General features: G+C 39.9%; 1 protein-coding gene across 2 annotated transcripts; it reads right to left on the bottom strand.

The window, feature by feature from the left end:
- Positions 1 to 1,485: 1,485 nt before the first annotated feature.
- On the bottom strand, positions 1,486 to 24,490 carry bcorl1 (BCL6 corepressor-like 1). Of its 2 annotated transcripts, none has more exons than XM_057349811.1 (12): positions 24,328 to 24,490; positions 14,925 to 15,006; positions 12,287 to 14,827; positions 9,701 to 9,836; positions 8,841 to 9,296; positions 6,962 to 7,170; positions 5,132 to 5,398; positions 4,811 to 4,977; positions 4,567 to 4,712; positions 4,023 to 4,100; positions 2,471 to 2,645; positions 1,486 to 2,147 (listed from the first exon to the last, which is right to left on the bottom strand). In XM_057349811.1, exons 2-12 carry the CDS (start codon positions 14,928 to 14,930, stop codon positions 1,835 to 1,837), a joined length of 4,494 nt encoding a protein of 1,497 aa, XP_057205794.1. In that variant the 5' UTR covers positions 14,931 to 15,006; positions 24,328 to 24,490; the 3' UTR covers positions 1,486 to 1,834. The 2 variants fall into 2 exon arrangements, with proteins under 2 accessions (XP_057205794.1, XP_057205793.1); XM_057349810.1 differs by lacking the exon at positions 24,328 to 24,490 and adding an exon at positions 19,144 to 19,291.
- Between the last annotated feature and the right edge of the window lie 620 nt (positions 24,491 to 25,110).

The following is a 25,110-nucleotide window of genomic DNA, read 5'->3' as shown; positions in this document are numbered from 1 at the left end:
TTTACCAGGATACATTAAATATCCTCTTCAGCTTCAAAGTTGTGCTTTGATTAACTTCTCGGGTCACAGCGCAGTTACAGTAATGTTACTATCTAGTGCCCTCTTGAGGACTATATTGCTCTTTTAGCGCAGGACAAATGAGACTGTTGGCTGCCCTGCTGAGGGTTCTTTCAAATTATTATGCCATTTCTATTCTGATTAACAGCAATTCTGGGTTTTACAGCAAAATGTTTTTTCTCTGTTTTTCAAGAAGACTGTCATTTATAGATTTTTGAACATCTTTTATTGTATTGCAGCTGCCTGGTTATTTTAACGAAATATGCCACTTGAGTCCGTGAGATGTTATAGAAACACAACAGATGACAGGCAAGACTTTTGACAATCATGCTTTATTCTGGTTGATTTCTTTAAAAAAAAGAATCAAATAAACAGCTTTCCTCTTTGAACAGAGATCACTTAAGCAATAAGCCTTCTTCAAAACCAAGTACTTTCTTCATGACTTGCCGTATTTCCATAAGTAGTGAAACTAAACTCTATCTTTACATCTCTCTGTCTCTTAATTTAAATATCATTTATTGGTTTCAGTTCAAACAAAACTTCATTGATTGTCAACACAAAATCTAGCTTAGCACCAGTACAATAAAACTGTACTTTAGCCTGTTAAAATACTGTTCGCAGTGTGGGAAAACAAAACAACCTCAGGATAAAGGGATCATTAATTGTACATTTCAAATAAAGCACCAACCACACAAAGCAATTTTCAATATATCATTTGTCTGATACTCACAAAAAAGGGCAAATATATTAATGACTATTAAATTAAGCACATACAACGATCAGTGTAAATAAAACACACCACGCGCCACAAAGCACGCCAATATCTGCTACACCAAGAAAAAATGAGGGAAGATCGGAAAGAACTTCTTCCGTAAGCTGAGCACTGGAAAGTAGACTCTAGAAACGGCTCTAGAAAAATAAAAAAAGCACTCCACAGGCTTGTTTTTTAGTTTACCACTTCATCAGTGGATAAAACCAAAGTAGCTGTAGCGATTTCAGAAATGAAGCAATCAGCCGGTTTAATGTCTGCTGCGATACAAATGAAACAGAATAAAGAGTGAAAGGCAGGTGTAATGTTCTAGGCAGAGCTGCAGTGCGATGAGAGTTGTGGTGCTGAGGTATGGAGAACTGCGGTGAGGAACATATGCTGTGTTTTTGGGGGGCTTCATGAGGCCGAGAGACTCGAAGGTTTACGTAGGAACCATCTGGCCCAAAGGCATTCCTGCCGCTGTTAGTTTGACGTAAGCCTCTTAGCTACACGCGTTTAGTTTACCAAGATAAAAAAAGACTTGGATTACCTCCTTCTAAACGGCTCGCACACCATCAACGACAAACGAACATAAAAGCATGTTAATGATAAGTTACATCATACGTTTTCACCCTGATGTCAAGATATACATATATTTACTTATACATATAGGTTTGTTAAAAAAAAACAAAATTATTTAATAGTGAAAAATACCAACAGAAGTAACCTGAAAGTTGCTTCCCAGTGGAGTCCGTCCTCAGCCTGAGGTGAGGCATGGCAAAGCGGCCCCTTAGGACCCTTTTTCTTTTTTGTTACTGAGAGGGAAAGTGGCCTGTGGTAAGAGTGTCTGTGAGGAAATAGGACCGTTGACACAGAAGATACAAATTGCTGGTAGTGGTAACAGGCCATCAGACGCAATGGAAAGGACCCTCACACGACTGGACGGCACCGCGCTGCTCCCCGTTCAAAGACAGGAGGGAGCGCGGAGGGACTGTTAGAGGCCTGGGAACGGATGGAGGGCAGGAGTCGCTATCGACTGCATGGCCTGGCGTTGACCTCTGACTTCTCATCTTCAGCTTCTCTGAGAAGTTGTATGGACGAACCCAGCAGTCCTTGTAGCTCCGGCACGCATCGCACCAGCTCCTCCGTCTCCTCCCCTTCGTCTTCTTCAGCCGGCCGGAGCTCGTGTGGTGCCGCGCACGTCTGACTGACGGAGACCTGCTTCCACAACTCTGCCAGTGGGATGCCCGTCACCTCGAACTGAGGGTACCGAGCCCGGAAAATCCGTGAAGACATTTTAAGCCGCTTTAGCACGTCCGTTAGCAAGAACCAGTTACAAAAACTGTTAAGAGAAACACAGAGTTGAGATATGGAGCCGATCATTTAGCCGCATTGATTTACTTTAATCTTGAAATGCTGCTATCATCTACCTCCCCCATCCACTATAAACCTGAATGACTTTTCCCACATCAAAAATGCATGATGAAAACTGGCTGTCAAGCTTTGTTCATGCTGAACAAATATATGTAAATACGTGCTAAAAAAATCTCTTAAACTTACAAAATGAACTAGCAGTAATTAAGTGTTCCTTTGGTCTTGTCTATGATACTGAGTAAACTAAAATGTCATTAGTGCCCCCTTTAAAACAACATTGCCGTCACTCACCCCTGCGTCAGTGATACTTGAATGTGATAGCAGGGAAGCAGGGGTTCTGAAGAGAACTCAAAGACAAGACAGTCTGCATCAGCATCTCTCTCCTTCACCTGCTCCCTTGAGTTCTCCCCGCAGTCCTCCTCAGGCTGAGACAACAGAAAGTCCCAGCAAGGTTCCTGCTCTGTCTCTGTAAGACGTATTAAGACATTTATTATATCAGAGGTATCACATTTAGGTGGGGGAGGTAATTTACAATTACAATTAGGGATGTAACATCATATATCATGTCATGCTATATCATGATACAAACAATAAGATATGTATTGAAGGACTATGGTGATTTTCTAATGACATAATGTCTGTTTGGTCCCATTGGTTGAACTGCTGACATGTGACTTGGGGAAACATACTGTATCTGATGTTTTCTTTTCATGCTTAAGTTTTCTTTTAGGCTTTAGCTTTCTTAACTCCTTCATTAATTTAGTATTAGCAGTTTTATTTTTCATTGATAGAACATTCAGTTTTTATTCATTCAAATTTGGGTTTAAACCTTGAATGTTGTCAAGCTGTATGTACAAAAAAAAAATGTTAATTGTTATTTGTTTTAACAAAAAATATCTGTTTTAAAAATATCTGAATAGTTTTGTGAACCCAGTATCGTGAATTGTATCAAATCATGAGATGGGTTTATCATTACACCACTAATTATAAAAACAATTTTGAGACAATGAATATGGTGGAATAAAAAGGATACTTAAGGATGTCGACTGTTATTTTTAATCTTTATTTAATATAATTTCAATTAAAGGTCCAGTCAGTGAAATCTATAGGCAAGGTTGCGAATTGCAACCAACCGCTCACTCCACCACTCCCCCTCCCGTTCGAAACATTACGACGGCTGACAGAACATGGTAAATGGGTAATAAAAACATAACGCTTCATTATGTAAGCTCTTTTTACACCTCTGAAGACATAGTTATGTTGTATTGCATTTCTGTCAATAGATCCTCCAAAAAATTACACACTGGACCTTTAAATCAATATTATTTGCAACCACTAAAACAGAGACAAAAGAGTAGCAAAGGTCTATAATTTTATAGCACATTCGTTTATTTAACATTCACCTTTTGGTTGAAATCAGTTTCACATTGCAGTTTCATTGCAAGTGAATGTTTATGCGCAAAAACTTCATGTGATGTTTTTAAAGTGTGAAAACTTCAGCATAAGTTTGTACCAAGAACCACCCTCTACTTACAAACAGTTTATGTTTCACAGCTCTGATGAGCCATTAATAACATTCATGTTTCATATTTTATAAAGGTATTTACTAATAAATTATTACTAACAAATCCATCTGCCTTTAGGCACAAGGATTCACCATAGTGTGATTATAGTACTTATACTGCCTTCTAGTGACCAACTGTCACTAAATACTTGAATTGCTTTCAGCTTTTCACCTCAAGATACCTTGACAACACATGAAATTTACAGGAATTTTTTTTGTCCAAATGACATTCAATTAAAGCTGTATAAAAGTATCAAATGAATCAACCCAATATCTTACCAAACACAGAGCTACTGTAGAAATCCCACTGTTCACTTTGATCTTGATCTGTTCGGCCCTCTAAATCAGTGAAGTATTCTGGGTAAAAGTGATACAAAAACAAATGTATGAAAAAAATGTACAGGCTTCCCAGATTTATGATCAATGATTCATGTGACTTTTCCAGTTGTTTGTGATTCCCATAATAACAATTTTTAAAACCACGCAAACTTAATTTAAAACCAGTTTCTAACCAACATTAGATCAGAATAGAACTAGAAATATATTTATACACTATAGAAATGACATTCAGGCCTGGAATACACAATTTATTTCATTGCCATGGGAATCCCAAATAAAAACCAACATAAAGTTATGAATCTGACTAAAATCACCTCAGGAAAATAAGGATATTATGTTCATATGTTTGAAGAATATCTTTAAATAATTAAAAGAAGCCGAGCTGAGGAGAACTGGGAATTACTGATGAAGCGTGTTTACAGAGAAGCCACAAATAACATGTTTATTGAGATCATCTAATAATGAGATAATAAAGCCCTTTTACCTTTGAGGAAAGTTTTCATCCCGGGACTCTGGGCTAGTTTAACTGCCGTCTGACCAGAGTAGGTTGCCAGCATAGGATCCGCCCCGTGATTTAACAGCATCCAAACTGCCGGCAGATTATCAGCTGCTACTGCATCATGAATAGGGCTGCGAAAGGTTAAAACAAAATTCAATTCACCAACCTCACGTGAGCTTTTGATTCTATCTGTATGGCCCTGAAACATCCTTACTGTAACCCTACTCACCGCGTTCCATCCTGTGCACTGCAGTTAACATCTGCACCGTGCTTCAGCAACACCTGTACTATGTGAGTCCAGCCGCGCGCACAGGCCTCGTGCAGTGCCGTGTATCCTGCGTTGTCTCGACGGTTCACCTCTCGTATGTCTTTTTCCAAGCAATATAAAACCACATCCTGAAAATGCCAAAAACACACTATTAAACAAACCAAATAATGAAAGTGAATGAGGAGTGGGCCGTTCTTATATTGGTTAGCTATTTCTTGAGGAATAAAACAAAACACACATGTACAACAACTTAGTATAAACATTGTGGTGTGAAAGCTCTACCTGGTAACCGAGTCTAGCAGCCCTCTGTAACAGCGTCTCTCCCGCATTCTTATTCACGATCAGTCGACGGACTTCTGGAGGCACTGGACGGCTTGGAGTAGATTCAGGGATATTTGATTTCCCGGCGGTTTTTTTCTTACCAGACAGGGGTGAGGTGGACTGCTTTGGAGAAACATAAGGAGTTGCGGGTTTCTTGACGGTTGGAACATCCTCATCTGGCATGAGTGTCCCTGTGCGTTTGCCCAAGCTGATTTTCTTAGTCTTGAGCTGAAACAAACACAATGAGAACGTCATGCATGAAGGATGTGACATTGAGAGGACAGCAACTGGTCCGTGTTCCCACTCAAAAGTGTTTTTGGTCACCCAAAATACCACTAGGGGGCAGCAATAGCCTAACTGAAAAAAAATAATTGTACATACATGACAGTACAAATCAAGTCTTAAAGTAGTGCTTAAATTCAGCATTTCCAGCCCTTTTTGTACACTCTCAATTCTATGGATAAAGCTAGTGCCCTTTAATCCAAACCAGGGATGTTAAAACATTATATTCATCATTTAGCATTATTATCAATTCGATCAAAATGGTCATTAGTACCATGATTCACTTTTAAACTAAAATCAATTTGATACTGTAGGTGAAAAACACTCTCATCAGTTTGATAACTCTCAAACTAAATAAATCCCCCCCCCCCAAAAAAATATTATTTTAGACATGCTTTAAAGGGGTGATTTAACAGTGTTTCATGCATTTTGACTTCTTTACTATGTTAAACATGCTGGCTTCTCAAGCTTAACCCCGTCAACTTGTAAAAAAACGAGTTGGACGTATTACGTAGTATTTCTGTGCTTTATACACTTCCCCAAGGTTCGTATAGGTTTCGGAAAGTTTTTTTTAACATGAAAAACCGCTACGTAACAACTTTTCTTAGTCCCTTATTGGGCAATTCTCCCGGAAAAGCACGTCCACGGCAAGGCAAAAGAAATAGCCCGCCCACGCGTCAATCAACGAGCGATAGGAAGACCCGCTTACCATCAAGATTGCCTGAGCTGCGTCAAGATTGGCTGCGATGTGGGCCTGCAGCTGCAGCTCGTTACTCTTGCAATAGTGAGTTGCAAAAGTTGAGGTGTTTGTTTGTTCAAGGCATTTTAGTGGTGGATGTTATATAACCGGAAGATATAACGCTGAATTTGCAGATCATTTGAAACTGATTGATGGAGCGGTCGCAGTGCTAAAAGATGCCGGACATGATCAGCACGCAGTAAGTCAAACCAAGTCATGTCTGTGTTTTGTTGGCAATCAGCGCGTATGTGCATAATGTAAACAACACAAATTTATAGTGAACAGTTATGCAGGGATAATGCGATGATGTATTGTGTGCTCGTGATTTAGTTCCTCCCACTCCTCGCACACGCCCAGGAAGTTGTCTGTTTTCGGAAATAATCGTTTCAGCTGTATCTATCTTTTATAAATGTGATCAAACTAAATAATCTTCAAAGATACGAAGTATGCAATACTACTCTATAGGTACTCAAGATTAATATGAAATTGGCAGAAACTGCGCGTTCAACCGGACCTTTAAGTTTTAAATTGGTTTGAATGGCCAACACATTTGATGGGAAGAAAATATGAATTAGAACTACATAAATGTTACTGTTATTCATGTTACTGACATTCTTCCAAATATCTTCCTTTGTGTTCAGCAGAACAAAGCATTGTTTGAAACAATCTGAGGGTGAGTAACTGATGACAGAATTTTCATTTTTGGGTGAACTATCCCTTTAAGCCACATTTAAAATCGCCCGCAGGTTTTAAAAGATGCTTCAGCTCACCTTCTTCTGATCCTCTGCATCACATAAGTGTTTACTTTTGAACTTCCTCTTTCCCGAGGGTTTGTCTTTGGGCAATGGGGCAGGAGGACTTTCTTGAGGTCGAGTTGATCCTGAGCGTGTGAACAGTGTCCGTCTAGGGCTGATATTTGGGCTGGACACTCCGCTTGTCAGCGTGGCACTGAGACAAGGATACACACCCATCTTCTCATCTGAAAAAGCATAGTCCGACTTAACCCATTGGCTAGATCATAATTATTTCAACTTAAACCTTTTTATTAAATCACTCTTTAAATAATGGATGGACAAATGGAAAGCTCAAGGGGAATGCCGCTACAAAAAATTTAAGAGACAATTTCAAATTTCCAAAACAGTTTTTCTGAATTTACTATTTATAGGTATGTGTTAAGCTAAACTGATCATTTTGTTTTATTCTGTGAACTACAAACAATATTTCTCCCAAATATCAAATAAAAATATTTCTATTGCATTTATTTGTAGAAAATGAAAATCAAAGAAACGGGTCAAAATAAAGATGCTCTATATTTTTCAGACCTCAAATACTGCAAAGAAAACAAATTCATATTCTAGGGATGTACCGAATGTTCGGCAACCGAAAATATTCAGCCAAAAATAGCAAAAAAACGTGCGGTTTTTACCGAACATGACGTGTGATCAGCAACCAGCGCAGAGAGAGAGAGAGACAGAGAGAGAGAGCGATGTGCACGCTTTATTAATGCAGAAAACATTTCGGAAGTGTGTGGAGCATTTTAGCAGGGAACTTGCCGCGCCGGGGAAAATTTCTGAATGAAAGCGTCTTTACCGGTCGGTAACTTGTGTACTTCAGACTCGGGGGTGGATTTAGTGATTTGGGGGCCCTAGGCAAATTCATGTATGGGGGCCCCAAATATGTGCCATTTTACTTTACGGCAAACCTTATTTTTCTTCCTCCTCAAGGCACACAACATTTTACCCCCAGTCAAAGTGACAGGGGAAAACTAAGCTTAATAAACACAGATACACACTATAATTAAACAAAAATGAAATAATGAATTTCCAAATGAAAAACATGGAAAAAATTACATCTGGAATTACTATATACAAAGTGTGCCATCTCTCCGTGTGTTTTTTGTGGTTTACGACCTTTCATGCATTTAAATGTGACCAAATTTCTGTACGTGTACGAATCGTTAGCACTGTACTGATTATGTCTTTGGCCGGATTAACATTTCGCGTCTAAAACCGTTCGGAAAACGAGATCCACGCTGCTTTCTCTCATCAAATGACCTTTTCAAATGACTCCGAAAAGTTGAACTTTTCCCATCTCGATGCGGCGCCGATTAATTAAGCCCATTTGTTTTGCTCAATTTTAGCCTATTTGTTTCTCAATTTTATTTTAAGTTATACTGTATTATACTCAAAAGCAAGACAAAATATAAAAAGCACATTTTGACCAATAGTGAAAGAATTGACTAAATAAATAGAAGAAATACGAAAAAACATGTTCGGTATTCGGCCTTCGGCCAAGTATTTCATTTTAATACGGATTCGGCCAAGAATTTTCATTTCGGTGCATCCCTATCATATTCACTTATAAGCAAAAAAAAAAAAAAAGTAATATTTGCACATATATTTAGGAAAAAATTCCCCCCAAAAAGTCTTTCACATTGCTGATGGATGACTTTGTCATAGTCCTGAGATTTGATTAAATGAAAATTTGGAATGGTTTCTTATTTTTTTAGCGACTGTATACAGTTCAGTCCCCAAAAACATATATATTTTTTTAATTAAGCTATTTTCACTTGCGAATATTAAGTTAATGCAACTCAGTGACACCTCTCAAAATCTCAATATTTATCAAGCCTTAAACATCTTTACTCACTAGTCGTCTCACCGTCTTCCACGCCCAGCTTCTCCTCCTCCCCATCTGCCACCTTTTCCTTCTCTGTTATGTATTCCCCATTCTGATATTTACGATTTTTGCAGCGTTTCCTTTTCTTTATTGACGAGGCGTCTCCACCCTCACCAGGCCTGTCCTTGTCCGCATCCACCTCCTCAGGCAGAGGATTGATCCGCGGCCTGCCACGCGGCCGGCGGATTGGTACAGGGGGTGGTGGGGTAGGAGGTGGTGTAGAGGGAGCATCAACAGGGGGAGGAGTAGGTGGAGCAACAAAGCTCCAGTCTCGGAGCAACGCTTCATCAGTTCGCCTGCGTCCTCGCCTCAGCCGAGGAGAGGCCTCCTCATGGGAGTGTGATTCCTTACTAGGCCAGCCTGTACTGCTGAAAGAACTCGAGTCTCTCTCAACCGGAGGGCTTCGGCACGGACTGCTCTCAGAATCTGGGAGAAACATCCATGAAAGAATTCTAGGACACCTCTGATTTTTGTTAACTATTTCATTTTCTAAAATCATTACTTTGTTACGTGACAAATAAACAAAAGTATAGCATTTAATGTAACATTTTATACCTCTTAGATCACAAAACTTTGCAAGTTGGCTGTTTCAGGTTAGTTTTAGTGAATCCTCTGCCCATCTGCCATTGGTAAAACAAATTTATAGTCCTGCCCCCAAACTAACACCATAGGCTAAATCAATGTTGCTATGCTGAACAGGTCACTTTTTGGCAAGTCAAAAAACCAATGGCTTACTTATAGTTGGTGCTGCATATTAAACTGGGGTATGTGAATGTATTTAACATTAAAAAATTACACACTTCACACTTAAATACAAGCTGGGTCAGTACCTATTTTGTTCAAGATGGAGTGCTCTATATTAGCTGGACTGCTTTTCCTTTTGCGAGTCTTTCCTGTGACTTTGGGAGCTGGTTCCGTTCCATCCTGCAGTTTACTTTTTCCCACTCCAGTCGATGGATCTTTCTTCTGATGAAGCACAAAACACTGTAACTCATAACGTAACTCAGCATTTTGTCTTTCAATAACACGCATATTTATAATTAAGATTAATGGCTAGTTAAGCAAAAAATCTCAGGAAAATCTAATTTCCTATAATCCCATCACTGGCTCATATTCCTAATGCCATCATCTCTCACAGAGCAGTTTCACTGGGTTTAGGCTCACGCAGCTCATTTGCACAGCAGAACACTCGTCACGAAGTTACTCCCACAATACTGGCAGGTAAACCATTTAAATTTCCCACCAGAATACCGTCAAATGTTCTGTTATGTAGCCGAACTGCGCAGGTTTCATTACTGGAAAACAACCTGATGGTAATGCACCAGTAGGAAGCAGACCGAGTTAAAACTGGTTCGGAGGTAAAATGAAAGAATGTTCTGCTTTAATAAAAATGAAACTATGTCGACAGCATCTGTGAAGCCTGTTACAGAGAAAATAATTTTCACCCGACCCTCAGTTCATAAAAACAAACAGAGAAATGTGTTTACAGTGTACAGTAAGTAAGTATAGCCACAAGACATACATTTAACATGACACTAGGGTGATAAAATCGCTTATTAACCTTGTCTGCTTATTAACTCCTTTTAGAGCTAAATAAAATCCAGTAAATTTAACCTTTCAGAATGCGAGCCACAGGTAGCTACATGTCCATAAAGCTTAATGGGCTCTATGCATGCGTGACTTCCGTGTTTCACGGGAAGAACCCTAGGCAGTTTCCGGTTGGGGAGACTTAAAGCAGAGAGAAATGGGAAACTGAGAAAATAGTTCAATTTAGCAGATGCTGTTCATCGCGGACACCGCAGTGGTATATAGAAGTGGCATTCTACCGTATTTGAATGTAATAACGACATGTAAACTTATGAAAGTATCATTTCAAATACGGTAGAACAGCACTTCTATATACCACTGCGGTGTGCCGCAATGTACAGCATCTGCTAAATCCGCATAAGTAACACGTGAATATAGCCCATTTGTTTTAAACCCGGAGCAATATTTATTTTAGTCATCACTGGGTTTGAACGTTTTGAAACAATAACCCATTGTAGGGTCAAATATAAACCGTTTGCTGGGTTAATTTAACCCAATGGTTGGGTTCGTCCCTTTTTTACCCAATGCTTGGTTGAAAATAACCCAGCATTTGTTTGTAGCCTCGTGTTCGCTTTTTACTCAAATATAGCAAATATTGTGTTACTCTGTGTTATCTTGATAAATAAAACGTGTGAACATCATTAACATTTGTTAATCACAGATCTTATTTTTTGCAAGACTATGGGATAAAATGCATAGGCTTTCGGTCGAGGGAACCTGCTAACACTCTGGTTGGCCAACAAAAATACGTCATCTCTGAGGTACTCTATACGGTTTTTAATAAATTATAGGCAAATCTGTGGTTAGTTTTATTATGTTAAAATATTACAGCTCAATTAGTTTATTAGTGAATTGTCTTTAATCATGACATATTTCAAAATGTAACATAATTCACTCAAAGTGACATTTGTGTTATGCCATAGGCTTTATGTAAACATAGATAAGTTTACTACTTAAAACAAGCGAAAAAATTTGGGCTGTCAAACTGTTAATCGCAATTTGTGTTTACATAATATGTCTGTCCACTGTGCATATTAATTTTGTATTCATAAACACACACATATTTAGGAAATATTTACATGTATTTATTTACATTTTCTAATAATTTAAATTATATATAAATGTTCATTAATTTGTATATTTTTCTGAACTATATGCACTGTATGTGTATGTTTTTTTTATTCAAAATTAATATGCACAGTACAAATACATACTGTATATTATGTAAACGCAAACTTTTTTCTGGATGCAATTAAGACCTTTTGACATCCCTAGAAAAAACAGATGTGACCCTGAACAACAACACCAGTCTTTAACATCATCTGAAAGCTGAATAGTTAAGCTTTCTATTGATGTACAGGGTTGTTAGGATATGACAATATCTGGCAGAGATACAACCGTTTAAAACTAGGGAGTCTGAGGGTGCAAAAAAATTTAATATTGAGAAACTTGCCTTTGAAGTTGTTAATCAGAGGCACTGTAGCAGGCCATACACTCACAAAGTTTTTATATATTTAGGGTAGGAAATTGACAAAATATCTTTGTGGAACATGATCTTTACTTAATATCCTAATGACTTTTGGCATAAAAGAAAAAATCAATAATTTTGACCCATTCAATGTATTTTTGGCTTTTACTAAAAATGTTCCCATGCTACTTAAGACTTAAGGTTTTGTGATCCAGGGTCACCCACAATTGTAAGACCACCCACCCATAGTCCGCATCAAGAAAATTGTATTATGATAAGTCACGATGTGCAGCTGAAGCAGACACATAACAAACACTTTAATAAAAATGTGCACATCAATTGGAGTGGAAATGGATCTTACCTTTTTATGAGAGGAGCCTTGCTTGACGGATGGACTCTCTTTATCTTTCTGCTTCTTAGTAATTGCCACAGTCTTTTGCGTTTCAAGATGCGTCTTCTGCTTGGCTGGCTTTTTGACTTTTTTCTGTTTGACAGCTGATGCCTTTCCTTTGCAAGGTATAACTTCTTTGGCTCCATTCATTTTTGCCTCTCCCTCTGCCTGTACAGTCTGAAGGAGGCATAAGGCCTCTTCCTTAACATGTGCCTTTTCCGATGCCTTTTCCTCCTTTACCATTTCATCCTCTAACCGTTGAGCCAATTTCCTCTCCTTCCATTCTCCTTGGACACCTGATGCACCCTTTTTACTAGGAGTACTGGATTTCATTTTTTGATTACCATCAGATGGCAGAGTTTCACTCGGTGTCATTTGTTTCTCTCGTCTTTTTTCTCTGGTCGCAGAAATACTTGTGACCTCCTGTCTACTCAGAGCTGCTGTGGTATCCATGATGGCCTGTCTGTCTATGGCTCTGAATGTTGGAGAGCCAGCGGTAAGGGTCTGCTGCAATGTTGAGTCCTGACATCGGTCCTGCGAGCTGGCAACCTCAGGCCTTTTGGATCCCACAGTAGACAGACTACAGTAGTTCTCCCCTGTAAGCGCAGTTGTCTCGAGAGCTTTCTGCTTTACGATAGACTCTAGGTTGGATAAGGGGGATTTGGCTTTCTCCCACTGACCATCTTCTACTTTAGTAGGGTTTAACTGGGAATTATGGAACAAAGATGTCTCACAATTAGGTGCATTCTTAGTCTTTGGGGTATGAGTCTGACTTGGCCTCTTCTGCAATGATGCCCCTTGGGAAACACATGGTGGTTGCCACATTGATTTAACCGGAGATGTGAACAGGGTACCTCCTTTTCCACAAGCCGACTTTCGGTGGGGTTGTGAATTAGCTGTTGCTGACAATGGGTTGGATGAAATACCTTGTGCTCCAGGTGAGCGGGTACTGGTTGAGAGCTTGCCAGCTTTATTATACTGCGCACCCTTTCCAGCAAATGGTGTTTTCCTGTCTTTGCAGACAGGCTGCTCCCCTTGGTCAATGATGGATATAGTTTCCTGTTTAGCAAATGTCTGGATGTCTTCAACAAAAGCAGCGCTTTTTCCATCTTTGCTACGTAGCGTTGATGCTAGAATGGGACTTGCCACTCCTACATACGTACAAGGGAGGTTGTTTATAGACCCGGGTGATGAGACTTTGGTCCAGGATGCCGTTGGTTCCAATGCATGGTGATTTGTTAGTTTTGATTTCTGAGTTGTGCCATTTCTATGAGTCTCCGGATGTTGGGCGTACTTACCCGTCGAACCGAAAGATGCCGATTGACCCTTTTTCGAACCAGTCGTGTTTTTCTGATGAGACTCGACAGGATGATGTTCCGTGGAAACAGTAGGGTTGTTCTGTGCGTCTTTAATGCTTTTTGAACGTTTGGACTTTGCAGACAGATCAAGAGGCACATCTCTTGACTCAATAGGGCAGGAAACATTGTGCTCCTCAGGAGTGGACAGAGTTTGGGGTTTTAAATACGCCAATGAGGTCTTTTCAGCACCTCGGTACGTTGAACCTTTTTCGACAAGGTTAAGCAGCCTGCTTTGAGTGGTGATATTCGCTAGAGCCGGGCTGCAGCAGATGGCAGCGGTGGGAGAGATAGTGTACCGAGTTGGTTGAGCCGAGCCTTGTGAGGCCTGCTGTACTGGGAGGGCTATGGCTGGTGCTGCTACAGACGACATTGTGGACATATGTTCAGCTCCACCTTGAAAGCCCTTAGTATTGGACAAAGAGACTTTAGATGCTGCAGACTGGGGCTTCTTCTCAGCGCCAGGCCCTCTCCCCACTGAGAAGTGATACGGGTATGTTTTCAGCATGGGTGCCGTGCTTGAACAAGGGTTTTGCGCTGAGCAGTCTTTTTGAAACTGGCTAGCTGTAGCTTCTCTCAGCGCCGCGATCTGACCTAATGCTGGAGGCAGGGTGATCTTACAAAGAGGAGATGAAAAGTTGGAGGAGGGAAGAAAAGCAACAGGCTGGCCTGGTTTAAACAGCGTGGAACACTGGAACGCTAACGGTACGCTTATCACAGGTTGGGTGGGTGCTGGTGTGTTAGTCTTTTTATTTGGGATTACACTACTGCAAATGGAAATTCCAGGCTCCTCTGCGTTGACCTTTTTACCACAAGTCCACTGGTGAGTGGAGTAAATACCAGTACCATCAACTTTGCCTTTGGAAACCTCTGTCCTGTCAGACAACAGTGCGCTCACAGGAGCAATGCTGTGAGGTTGGGAGGGTGGGACTTGGGGACAGTTGCTGGCCTTGCTGGCGTTTGAGCAGGCGTCGTTTGTTTTGCAGTCTGCAGTCGTCCTCAGCTTGTTCTGCTGACTTTGAGGTACATCACCTCTGAGTTCAAGAGGCAGAGTCTGCTGTGGATTCCCCACCATGCTCTCAGACACCTGGGTAGGGGCACTGCTCTCTCTACTCACCGTCCCTCCATCCCCTACATTCATTGGTGAGGGATCCACCTGGGAAGAGATAGAGAACAGAGGCTTTGACTTAGGAGGGAAAAAGAGAAATAATAACGTAAGAGTCAGAGGGGGAACTATAACAATGAAATTTTACCTGCATAGGCGTTTTCTCAATACATTACACAGTGCGTGAGGTTGAGTGATTTTTCATGGGATTCGCCTTCGAGCGTGCAGTGCTGTGGCGAAAAAAGACAAGTGGAATCATTTTTGACTTCACCAAATGTATCAATTTTGCACAAACTGAGCATTTACACATATTTCAGAACAACGACCCTGAAATTAAACCCCAATAGAATTTTTACTTTAAAAACTTTGTCAGTAGCCAGGTTTCCATAACCCTGGTTTTATGCACATTTTGAAGTTTCGCATCAGAAACGAGTGATGGAAACGGCAAATTTCGAAATAAAATCTCTTAATTCCTCAAAAAAGTTTTTACGCTCGCTTGAGGTGGCTTTTCTTTTTTTTTAATGTGAATAATGGGAGATGGAAACGCATTTATCATTTAGCAGACGCTTTCATCCAAAGCGACATACAAAGTTGGGGAAAAACAGTAGAAGCAATTTGTGCAACAAAAGTACAATGCATAGGTGCAGTACAACTGGTCTCAGTCAGCCTATCACAGTATACGAAGCTAAGATTTTTTTGGGGGGGGTAGGAAAGTAGAAGATTTGCTGAATTAATTCTAAATGGTGTCTTTCTGGTTTCCGGATCTTTTTTATTTACTGTTGGTTACTAGGTTACCAATACCACTGTGATCCGCTTGAGAAACTTGTTTGAAATGCACCAATTTCGCATGAGGTTTTCCTTCTGTTATTGCAAACTTTAAATATTTTCGCATCACGTTTGGAAGGAAACCCAGCTAGTGATACTTTAGAAATAAGGAACAAATAATTAATTATTCAGATAACAACTTTACACTGTATAATCACATTTCAATTGATACAATTAATAATAAAAATAAATATAACTTTTAAAACAATCAAGGCAAATTTGTGAGGAAATGTTTGTTTCATTAAAAAGAAACTAAATATAGTTGAGCAATGCCTTTACGTCTTCGCTTTAAATCACTCTTGCCTTAACATACCTCTTATAAAACAGTCAATATCAAAAGCAACTTCATTAAGTAAATTAAAATGAAGGATACAGATTTCACTCTAACATTGTACACTAATATGAGACATCTTGTTAGCACATTCATTACGTTTCTAAAAAAATTGCTTAGTTGATTAAACATTTATCTGACATTCCAACAAGATGTACTAACATCAATGACAATTCCTACTAGTGCAGAACTATGCATGTTAAAACTTGTAAATTATTCTGGATCATATTATACTTTATAAATTAGACCACTTGAAATGATTCAAGCAAACACTTCTATAATGAAACTTAACAAAAATGAAAAGGATGATTCTGATAATATATTTTTGTTTCACGTGTTTCTTTCCCTGTAATCTGACAAAACTGACACTCTAACCATAAGGCCACAACATCTAGTTCTCTTGTTACACACAGTGATATGAGACAGGCTGGAAACTTCCTGTGAGTAACAGAGGTTTCCTTAGTCAAGATGTCACAATTTCCTTCAGACCATGACCTGAGTAGGAATAGAGATAATACTGACAGCGTTCAGATGCAACCACGTAAAATAACACACTGATCTACTCCTCAGTATCCCAGTAATTTACATTTTTAATCACACATTTACAAATGCAAGCTGTCATCCTCTGCCTCTGACATTGGGTGATATAAAGAGATGGATTTAAATTGAATGCACAAACTGACTTAAGAGATAGTTCACCCAAAAATTAAAATTCTGTCATCATTTACTCACCCTCAGACTGTTCCAAACCTGTATAAATGTCTTTGTTCTGCTAAACACAAAGGAATATATTTGGTAGAATGTCAGTAACCGAGCAGATCTTGCCCCCCATTGACTCCCATAGTATTCATTTTCCCTACTATGGTGGTAAATGAGGGGCGAGATCTGCTCAATTACTGACATTCTTCCAAATATCTTCCTTTGTGTTAAGAAGAACAAAGAAATGTATACAGGTTTGGAACAATCTGAGGGTGAGTAAATGATGACAGAATTTTCTTTTTTGGGTGAACTATCACTTTAAAAACTATAGGGCAAGCAACTGCTCTAACGCACACAGCTGAAATGACAGTTTCAACTTCAGAAACATTGCAAAAGAGGTCACAATGCTAATAAGATCCCAAACCTATAGAAAGGGGTGGTTGTGGGCATGGCTGAGAACACAAGTTTTGTGGGTTGAGGATACAGAATTCAGTGCCATGCAAAAGTTGATGCTTGTTTGTCTCATTACCTCAGTGGGACAAACCACAATACATCAAGAAAACAGCAACAGTGTAGAAATAACAGAAGCATAAAAAACATTTGGTGACTGAACAAACTTGAACTCTAGCTTTACATCTTATGTCCACAGACAGACTATGCCACACTATAAATGTTTACTTTTAATGAGGTGGTCAAGCTGTGATTTAATCTAATTCCAATGCTGCTGTGATGGGCATTACAAAACTTGCGGAAAAAAACCAGATAAACATGTTTATAATAGCCAAATCAATGTTGAATCAAATCGAATGCTCTGAATTTAAACTGAGGTTGAAGTTTTTGCATTCAATATCGACATAGCACTCAAAAACATGTTCTTAATTAGAAGTAAACCATGAAATTATTCATTTTACATAGGCGAAGAAATGAATGTAGAAAAGGCATACCACATAGACTACATTTCTATCACAATCGACCAACATCTTCACAACACAAACATCGTTAGCTGCTCGATTCGCATCAGAATGCGGGTGAGCGCAGCAGCAGCACCACGTTGTCGATGCAGGTGACAGCTGTATCTTAAATATGAAGGAAAACTGGTGATCTTTCTGACTCTAATATAAAATCCATCATATTTCAGAACCTGTCTGATGTGAAAGTAGGCTACCTGTCTCGTATAGGCCTTAAAAGTCTGATGATTAGAAAGTTTATGAGATGATTCCCCGCTGTGCTGCTGAACAATTACTTCCATAAATACTTAATCTTAATGAATTCGGATTATTAAAAGCGGAAGATTAATCGCGTAGAAATAGTATGTTTCTCTTTTGACTGTGGTTACCAGCGCAATGAAAGACGGAAAGGCAGAAATAAGCATCGTCTCCTCTCCAGACAAGAGCTCTGCACACTCGCGATCCCCCGGTCAGTCTGACGGAGCTCCGCAGCCCGAAGCGCATATGCACAAAGGAGACAAGTCTACCATAGATGCAGAATTGCCTCCATAAAGCAGTCGATGACCAGCCAATGTTTACGTTTTCACGTATCAAGATAACACACTTATTTAAATATTATTCCAAAGCATCGTCCAAAAACATACAAAAATGTTTCAATTCTGACCAGCCCACTCGTCCGTTATAGCTGGAGATACCAAAACCCCGTATCACACAATACAAGTATCGCAGGTGATACGAAACGCCCGTCTGCCGAAACAGGAGTAGCCTAAATGATAAATATCGTCACATTTCCACAGGCACAACACGACGTTTAAACCCACAAACAACACGATGTAGGTCCTCTTAGCGGGGATTAGCCGAAATAGAAATTTCCTTCGCAGAAACAAGCGAAGGCTACACGGCTGATACTCCGTGCGGCCACAATGTAGCCAAACTAACCGACATGTTCGTGCGGACGCATCGCGCCGGCCGACAACATTCACAGCTCAACTGGCTGAACCGTGTCAAACTCAAGTGACCGTTTGTTTCACTGGCGCGAGGCGAGCTATGACGTCTTTCCCGAATAACAGCTCTAGAAATGCACGGAGAGATAAATGTCACGCGCACGTTTAGGGGGACGATATCTCCTTCACGAGGAAGCATCGTACTTTGACTGTCCCCGCACGTTTCCCCTCACGGAGTGTTTGGAAACTAATAGCGTCGGCGAGTTGTGAAAACGTCCCCCCGTTATTATCGTCACTTATGCTGCATGGCACGAGGCGCGAGCGTTGCAAGGTGTACTAAACTGAAGGAGCGATTTTCAGATCCCTGCGCAGCGAAGTCTCCCCTATAAAGCAACTATAGGTCTGCATTACTCTGCTTGGAAATGTTTAGACCAGCCGTACGACACTAAATGTTTCCGAGACGGTCTGGCATCGGCCCGTGTCAGACCAGTTCCGACCACCAAAATGTTATGACATGCCACAGCCCCGGAACCGACTCCTTGGTCTATCCAACACTGAATTATTCCAAAAGGTAATTAGCGAGCCGGATAACGATGTCAAATCGAACAAACGTGCACTAACCCGTTTGACCGACATTTGGAGGATATCTGCGCATCAAGATAAATGCTTTAATCCCTTCTTCCGTTCTTGTCGGTCTCAGTTCACTAATCTCGACGATTTTCGGTTCTGAAAGTCCGGGGGGGGTTCGTACCGTATCTCTCTGTCTCTGGTCTGGTGAGAGAGAGAGAGGGGCAGATGGAGCTGCGCTCGTGTGGGAGTTGTAGTCTTCCGACATCCACGCCCTGAGCTCGTTCGTTCTGAGAAGGGAGGAGCGAGGACTGCAGGTCCCAGCATGCACCGCGGGAATCCAGCCGCTCGAGGGGAAAGGGGATCGCAACGGTGCGCTAAACTGAAAACCCGTACCCGAGTAACAAAGTGAAAATACACCCTTCTCTCAATTAAACCCTTGCGTATCTCGAGCGCAACACGCTAGGGCCAGTGACTAACACGTGCATATTGGCATACTCTCGCTATAAAATGCACACATTTAAACTACGGCGGGCAGGCACAAAAAGAGTTGGAGACGGCGTCGGTAGAGAAACATTGCAGCGGAATTGATACACGGCACGCGGAGTTAAGACCCTAGCTGGCGGGTGCGACGAAAACTATTCCGACAGAGCCATAAGACTGATATGATAGGTCCTATATGTCCACCACAGGTCAACGACGAAGCCTTTTGAAAAGATCATCAACAGTTTAAGCACATGGACAGAGATACGATCTTACTACAAACATGATGGGAAAATGTTTATTCCTATTTTTTTAGATTTACAATGCTATGCCTAGTCATCGTTTGCCTGTTTCTTGTACAAATGGGAAATAAAATACAGTTTAATAACAGTAGAAGCATGTGGCATTCTTGCAATATTTAAATAAAATGTTAAATGAGAGCAACCTATAGCCAGCTGAGAAAAATGTCACGTCTGTGTTCTTAGATGATTATGTTTTAGAGAAATTCAATAAATTGAACTGTAGACTTCCACTAACCATTCTTACTTTTCTCAGTGCTTTAGAAACCTGCCACCAACATTCACCTTCAAGTTGTATGTGTACTAAAACCAGCGTCAAATGTTGCAAGCTTTCTCTGGAGCCTCAACATATGTTTCAACTGGTGGACAGAAATTCTACAGTTACTTTTAGGCAGTGGTGTAGTCTAGTTTTTTGTAGTTGAGTATACTCTGATTTTCCACCCCAGCTTACTCACCCGTCCGAGATCGACAACCCATGAGCACAACCACAAATGCATAGAGTAGATGGGGGGACTTGCTGGTTTTGTTAATAACTGTCTAACTCAGCTAGTTAAGAGTTTCATTTAGCCTTAGATGGTATTATACAATCCCTAAAGCACAGGTTTTATCAGCTGGCAATTTCAATGCACACGTGATCCATGTGAAAACCCAGCTATAAAGTCATTTATTTGTGATATACTGTTTCTACATAAACACACCCTGCTAAAAATAGTACATAAATTATAGTTGTTTCCATTAAAATAGCATTATGAACCACAAATTTTTCTATTACAAAATTTAAAAAAATGTCTTTGGCATTAATGGGTGATCTATTGATTCCTATATCCATCTATTGTGTTTTGGGCAGGTTTCTAACATTGTTTTCAGCAGGGCAACCAACATAATGTAAAGAATATCCTGTGAAAGTATAATTTTTAGATTTAGATTTAGTTTGATTTTGACTGACTAATGCCATGTCAAAGACTTACAGTAACGCATTGAAATGTTTAAAATCAAACTCTGATGCTGGTCACTAATAACTAGATTTTTAGCCTAGCTTTCACACACTGGGTCACACTTATGAGTGCAAGTTGCGCATATTATTGACATTGATAGTTAACTATAATAATCACCAATGAACATTTGTGCAGTTTTATCAAGCACCCGTTGCACTTATAGATTGCTGGCAGTGTCTATAGCCTGACTTTCACAAGGCTGGCCAGGAGTTCTCTTATCATCTAAAACAATTATGAACATTGTAGTATGTTTTCTCTCCCTTTCTCCCTTATTTATCGATTCACACAAACTAACCTTTGTAAAGTTGGCTAGTTAAATACAATTTAATATGTTAATGATAAATATGCTAATTTTATTAAAGAATACGCAGTGGTTTTAAAAGTGGGGGTGAGTTATGGGCAGAAAGAATATACCGGTAAACCGAGAAACGCGATTGCAACCCTGAAACACTATATAGGTTAAGGGACTCCGCGTACCGCATAGCATGAGCCTCGCCAGGCTCATTTTCTGTAGCACCGGCTGCAGCTGCAGCTTCACCTGAAGCGGCAGTAGCTTCAGGGGCAGGCTTACGAAAACACTGAAATAGTCTAGTTTAAACGCTTGCCTTTCATTATCTCATTTTGTTTCACATATCTTTTCTGACACAAAACGATGTTGTTATGTATCCTCGTGCTTTTTTAAGTGGGTGTACGGAAATCCTTGATATTTTCTAGTGCGTATCATGTAGACTACACCACTGCTTTTAGGCAAACATTATTGTATATTTACGTAAGACACCTAAAGTGCATTGTGCATTCACCTCTGTTATAGGTTAAATTGCTGCCCACAAAAGCACATAGTAACTTGTTTGTGCTGCACCATTTGAAACAATGAAACAATATAAAATGTTTACAAAATAAATGTTTTTAGCAGTATAAAACCCACATACAATATTGTGACGTAACATTATTATAGTATGGCATATGCCAAATAAAAATCCTAATTTCTCTGTATAGAGAGCTATACGCTTTTAATAAATTCAAGTGTAACAGGTCAAGTCTTGCTTAAATAGGACATCTATTTTGACAATCAAACAAGATTTGTAATTATCATTATTTATTTATTTAAATATCCTGTTTGTTTTATAAATAGTGTTTGAAAAATTGGTTTCACAATTAATTCTGATCGTGTTGGTTTCCCCTTTATAGTCAATAGCTACTGCTCAAATCTTTTATGTGTAGATCGTTTCAATCAATTCAAGATAACTTTTTCTCCTGTTACGCATATCTAACTAATCAGTCACTTTATCAACAGCGAGGCACCTACATCTCCCTCTATCCCCCTTGTATCACAATAGACACGATAATAGCTAAATCAGAACCATCAGCTGTCCAGTAGCCATTCACTGGCTTCTTTGATCTCAGATCTAATAAACAACCCTTACTTTTTCAGTCTCTCACTATCGTTAGCTACCCAGCCAAACACTCTTTATTACGTCCTAATGGTCTTTCTTTTTTTTTGCTTTATTCAACCTTATATGAAAACATGAACTTAGGTACGTTGCCTCCGTGTTTACGGGAATACAGTATCACATTGAATTTTGTTTCAAAATAAGTGCCAACACATATACAACACTAGTAAGCAAATGATAATATATTACGTTTTAAAAAGAAAATTGGCCTTTTGTGTCACCAGACAAAACAACAGACTTTCCAACACTTTAAAACAGGTTCAAACATTTTTAAGCAACACAGGTAGGCCTAGGTGATCAACTTCAGAATGTGCATTTTTTTGTGATCCAAATCATATTTGTGTAGCCTTATATTATAGGTCACATCAAAGAATAACTAACACTATATGCCTCTTCAAACCCTCACATTTCTGTTTGCCACAGGTTTTAGTTCCATACAAGAGTTGCATTACATCAGCACCGTGATTCTATCACATGAATGTCTTACGACCTAATTGCTGACAGATCAGTGTAATTTCACCCTCTATCATTCACATCTAAAATCGAGTCTTCTGAGTATCATCAGAAACGTCAGACTATAGCACACTGACTCGCAAAATTGACCTACAGACGAGCTGGCATTTGAATATGTTTGGCATCAGGTTAGATATCGACAGACACCGGCATTACGAATCAATCTGTAGTTTTGCTCAATGACGTTTTTATACTCTTAGTAATTAAATATAACGAGTATTTAGGTCGGACAATTAATCAAACTGTTCTTACTCGTTGACCCTCATGAAAAAAAACATCCTTTGTAAACAGATGTGAATTTTAACATTTTCTGAGCTGATGACCTATTTTTGTCGCAACTGCTCCATCGCAAACAGACGCTGTAGATTGAGATGACAGCACGGCTTCTTACAGCTTTAAAAGACTGGAAAGAGAGACAGGTTATGACGCAAAAACGAAGGGCATGAATTGTAAAGGTAACGTATGATTAAGGCAACTGTAATTTTTACATGGTCACAGATGCAATGTCAACGAAACCAGGACAAAACCCATCATTCCACCATCAAGCTAGAGCACTACAAGGTTCGCAAGCTCGTAAAAACGAGACGCAACGGCAAGCTCATTCACCTCCTTACCTACATTTATCTAGAATGGCAGGTAAGAGAGATGTCAGTGTCCGGACCCTTCCCGTTACCGACGAAAGAAATAGCCTATGCAAACTGATAGTAGAGCGCTCTTTGGATTCGACATCGTTTGTTATTGCGGGCCAAGAGAAAACAAAGCGGAATAGGCCTATGCAAATGCACGGAAAGGTCCATTGAGAGTTTCAGTTAGCTCGGAGGAAAATGAAAAGTTTGACTTATTACGATCCCAAATTACAACCCCCATTAGCTGCTTTGAAACAGGCCCGCGATCAGACCGCAAACACACCGCAAACACACGGGAATGAACGTCACTGCTTAGGCAACTTAGTTTCAAAACACAATAAAAAGAACTGGCAAGGGAAATGACAATAGAAAGGCCGTGAAACTTCGTCAACGGTGCAAACTGAGGCGTAATGCTTCACTGCATGAGTGAGGTCGTGTTGCAAGAGTACGAGAGCACATGAAGTGGGCAGGTTGAGGGGATGCACATATCCAAACTTATTGAATAGTGCATTACGCTGTTTAATGCGTAGGCTATATAAATGCATGCATACGAGCACCGGCCCATCACTTTAATTCGCAGGCCTTGCAGCATATAATGACATTGGCTCTTGTAATCGCGTGAGGGTCAGTTACGAACAACATTGTCCACATATTTTAAAATGTTTGTGAAACTACATTAAGGCAACAGACCGTTTTAGACAGCTGCACATATCCTCGTGCTATGCTATTAGGACTTTAATACACTCATGTACAAGTGCAAAGTTTAGAGAGTTGACTGTCGCCCTCCATTGCGTTGTGAAATGCCCCCTTTAATGCCCCCTCGCCAGTATAGCGCCTTTGTTATTAATCGCGTGGAATCGCGCCGCCTTACCTTAACGCCCCCAAACTGCTTTCCTGTGCCTTTGGACTTGACGTATTCTACGAGAGGCAGGGGGGATTGCCCGTGCCTATGGTCTTTGTTACCGTCCAAGAGTATGATTAAGTGGAGGATTTAACACTGTGAATTTTGGGTTTCTCCCCGCGATCTTCCCTCATCGCCGCAGCAGCTGGAGAGGAAAATCGCGCACCCTGGGTCCTAAAGCCGGCTGATTCGCACAGGTGACAAGGCTCCGAAGCCGCGTGCCACACTGCTGTACACTCTTCTCCCTTCAAAGTCCTATCTGGTCACCACTCACAGACAGGTGAACAGGCTTACCAAGGAAAGGGAATATTTTCCATGAGTTGAATAGTTTCTATTATTTTTACTTATGATGTTGATTAATAAGAATGGTGTTTTTACATTTGTTTGCTTTCATGTGTCACCCTTAATAAATATAATATTCTTGTCAAAAAGTTATTATTGTTGGTAACGTGTTTGTTTGCATGTGTTCTTGTCTTTTGCGGTACACATGTAGCCTAAGGAACTGCACTGCAGGTTAATTCACCTGTACATCCTGTATTGAAAATATTTCTTAATGTACACATAATATATATTTTTCTTAATATATGTATGCATACCAAATGAATCAACAGAGTTACTAACAACTCTAACAATGGCATAATCAGTTACATGGTGACTAATGGTCAGATTTATTTTTCTATTGCATTGAGATTGCATTATACAGAAGGAAACATAGGACAGCGCTTTAAACATTTCATGGCTCTGTTGTAACAG

Source organism: Triplophysa rosa, linkage group LG13 (assembly GCF_024868665.1).
Source record: "Triplophysa rosa linkage group LG13, Trosa_1v2, whole genome shotgun sequence".
NCBI classification, from domain to species: Eukaryota; Metazoa; Chordata; class Actinopteri; order Cypriniformes; family Nemacheilidae; genus Triplophysa; species Triplophysa rosa.
This window is presented reverse-complemented; position numbering and strand designations above follow the sequence as displayed.

Bases quoted from the DNA above. Each gene is read 5' to 3' on its own strand.
- bcorl1 (XM_057349811.1), bottom strand. The intron at 4,978-5,131 runs GTAGAGCTTTCA...TGGCATTTTCAG, and splicing joins CTGCTAGACTCGGTTACCAG to GATGTGGTTTTATATTGCTT. The intron at 4,101-4,566 runs GTAAAAGGGCTT...ACTTTTACCCAG, and splicing joins GATGAAAACTTTCCTCAAAG to AATACTTCACTGATTTAGAG.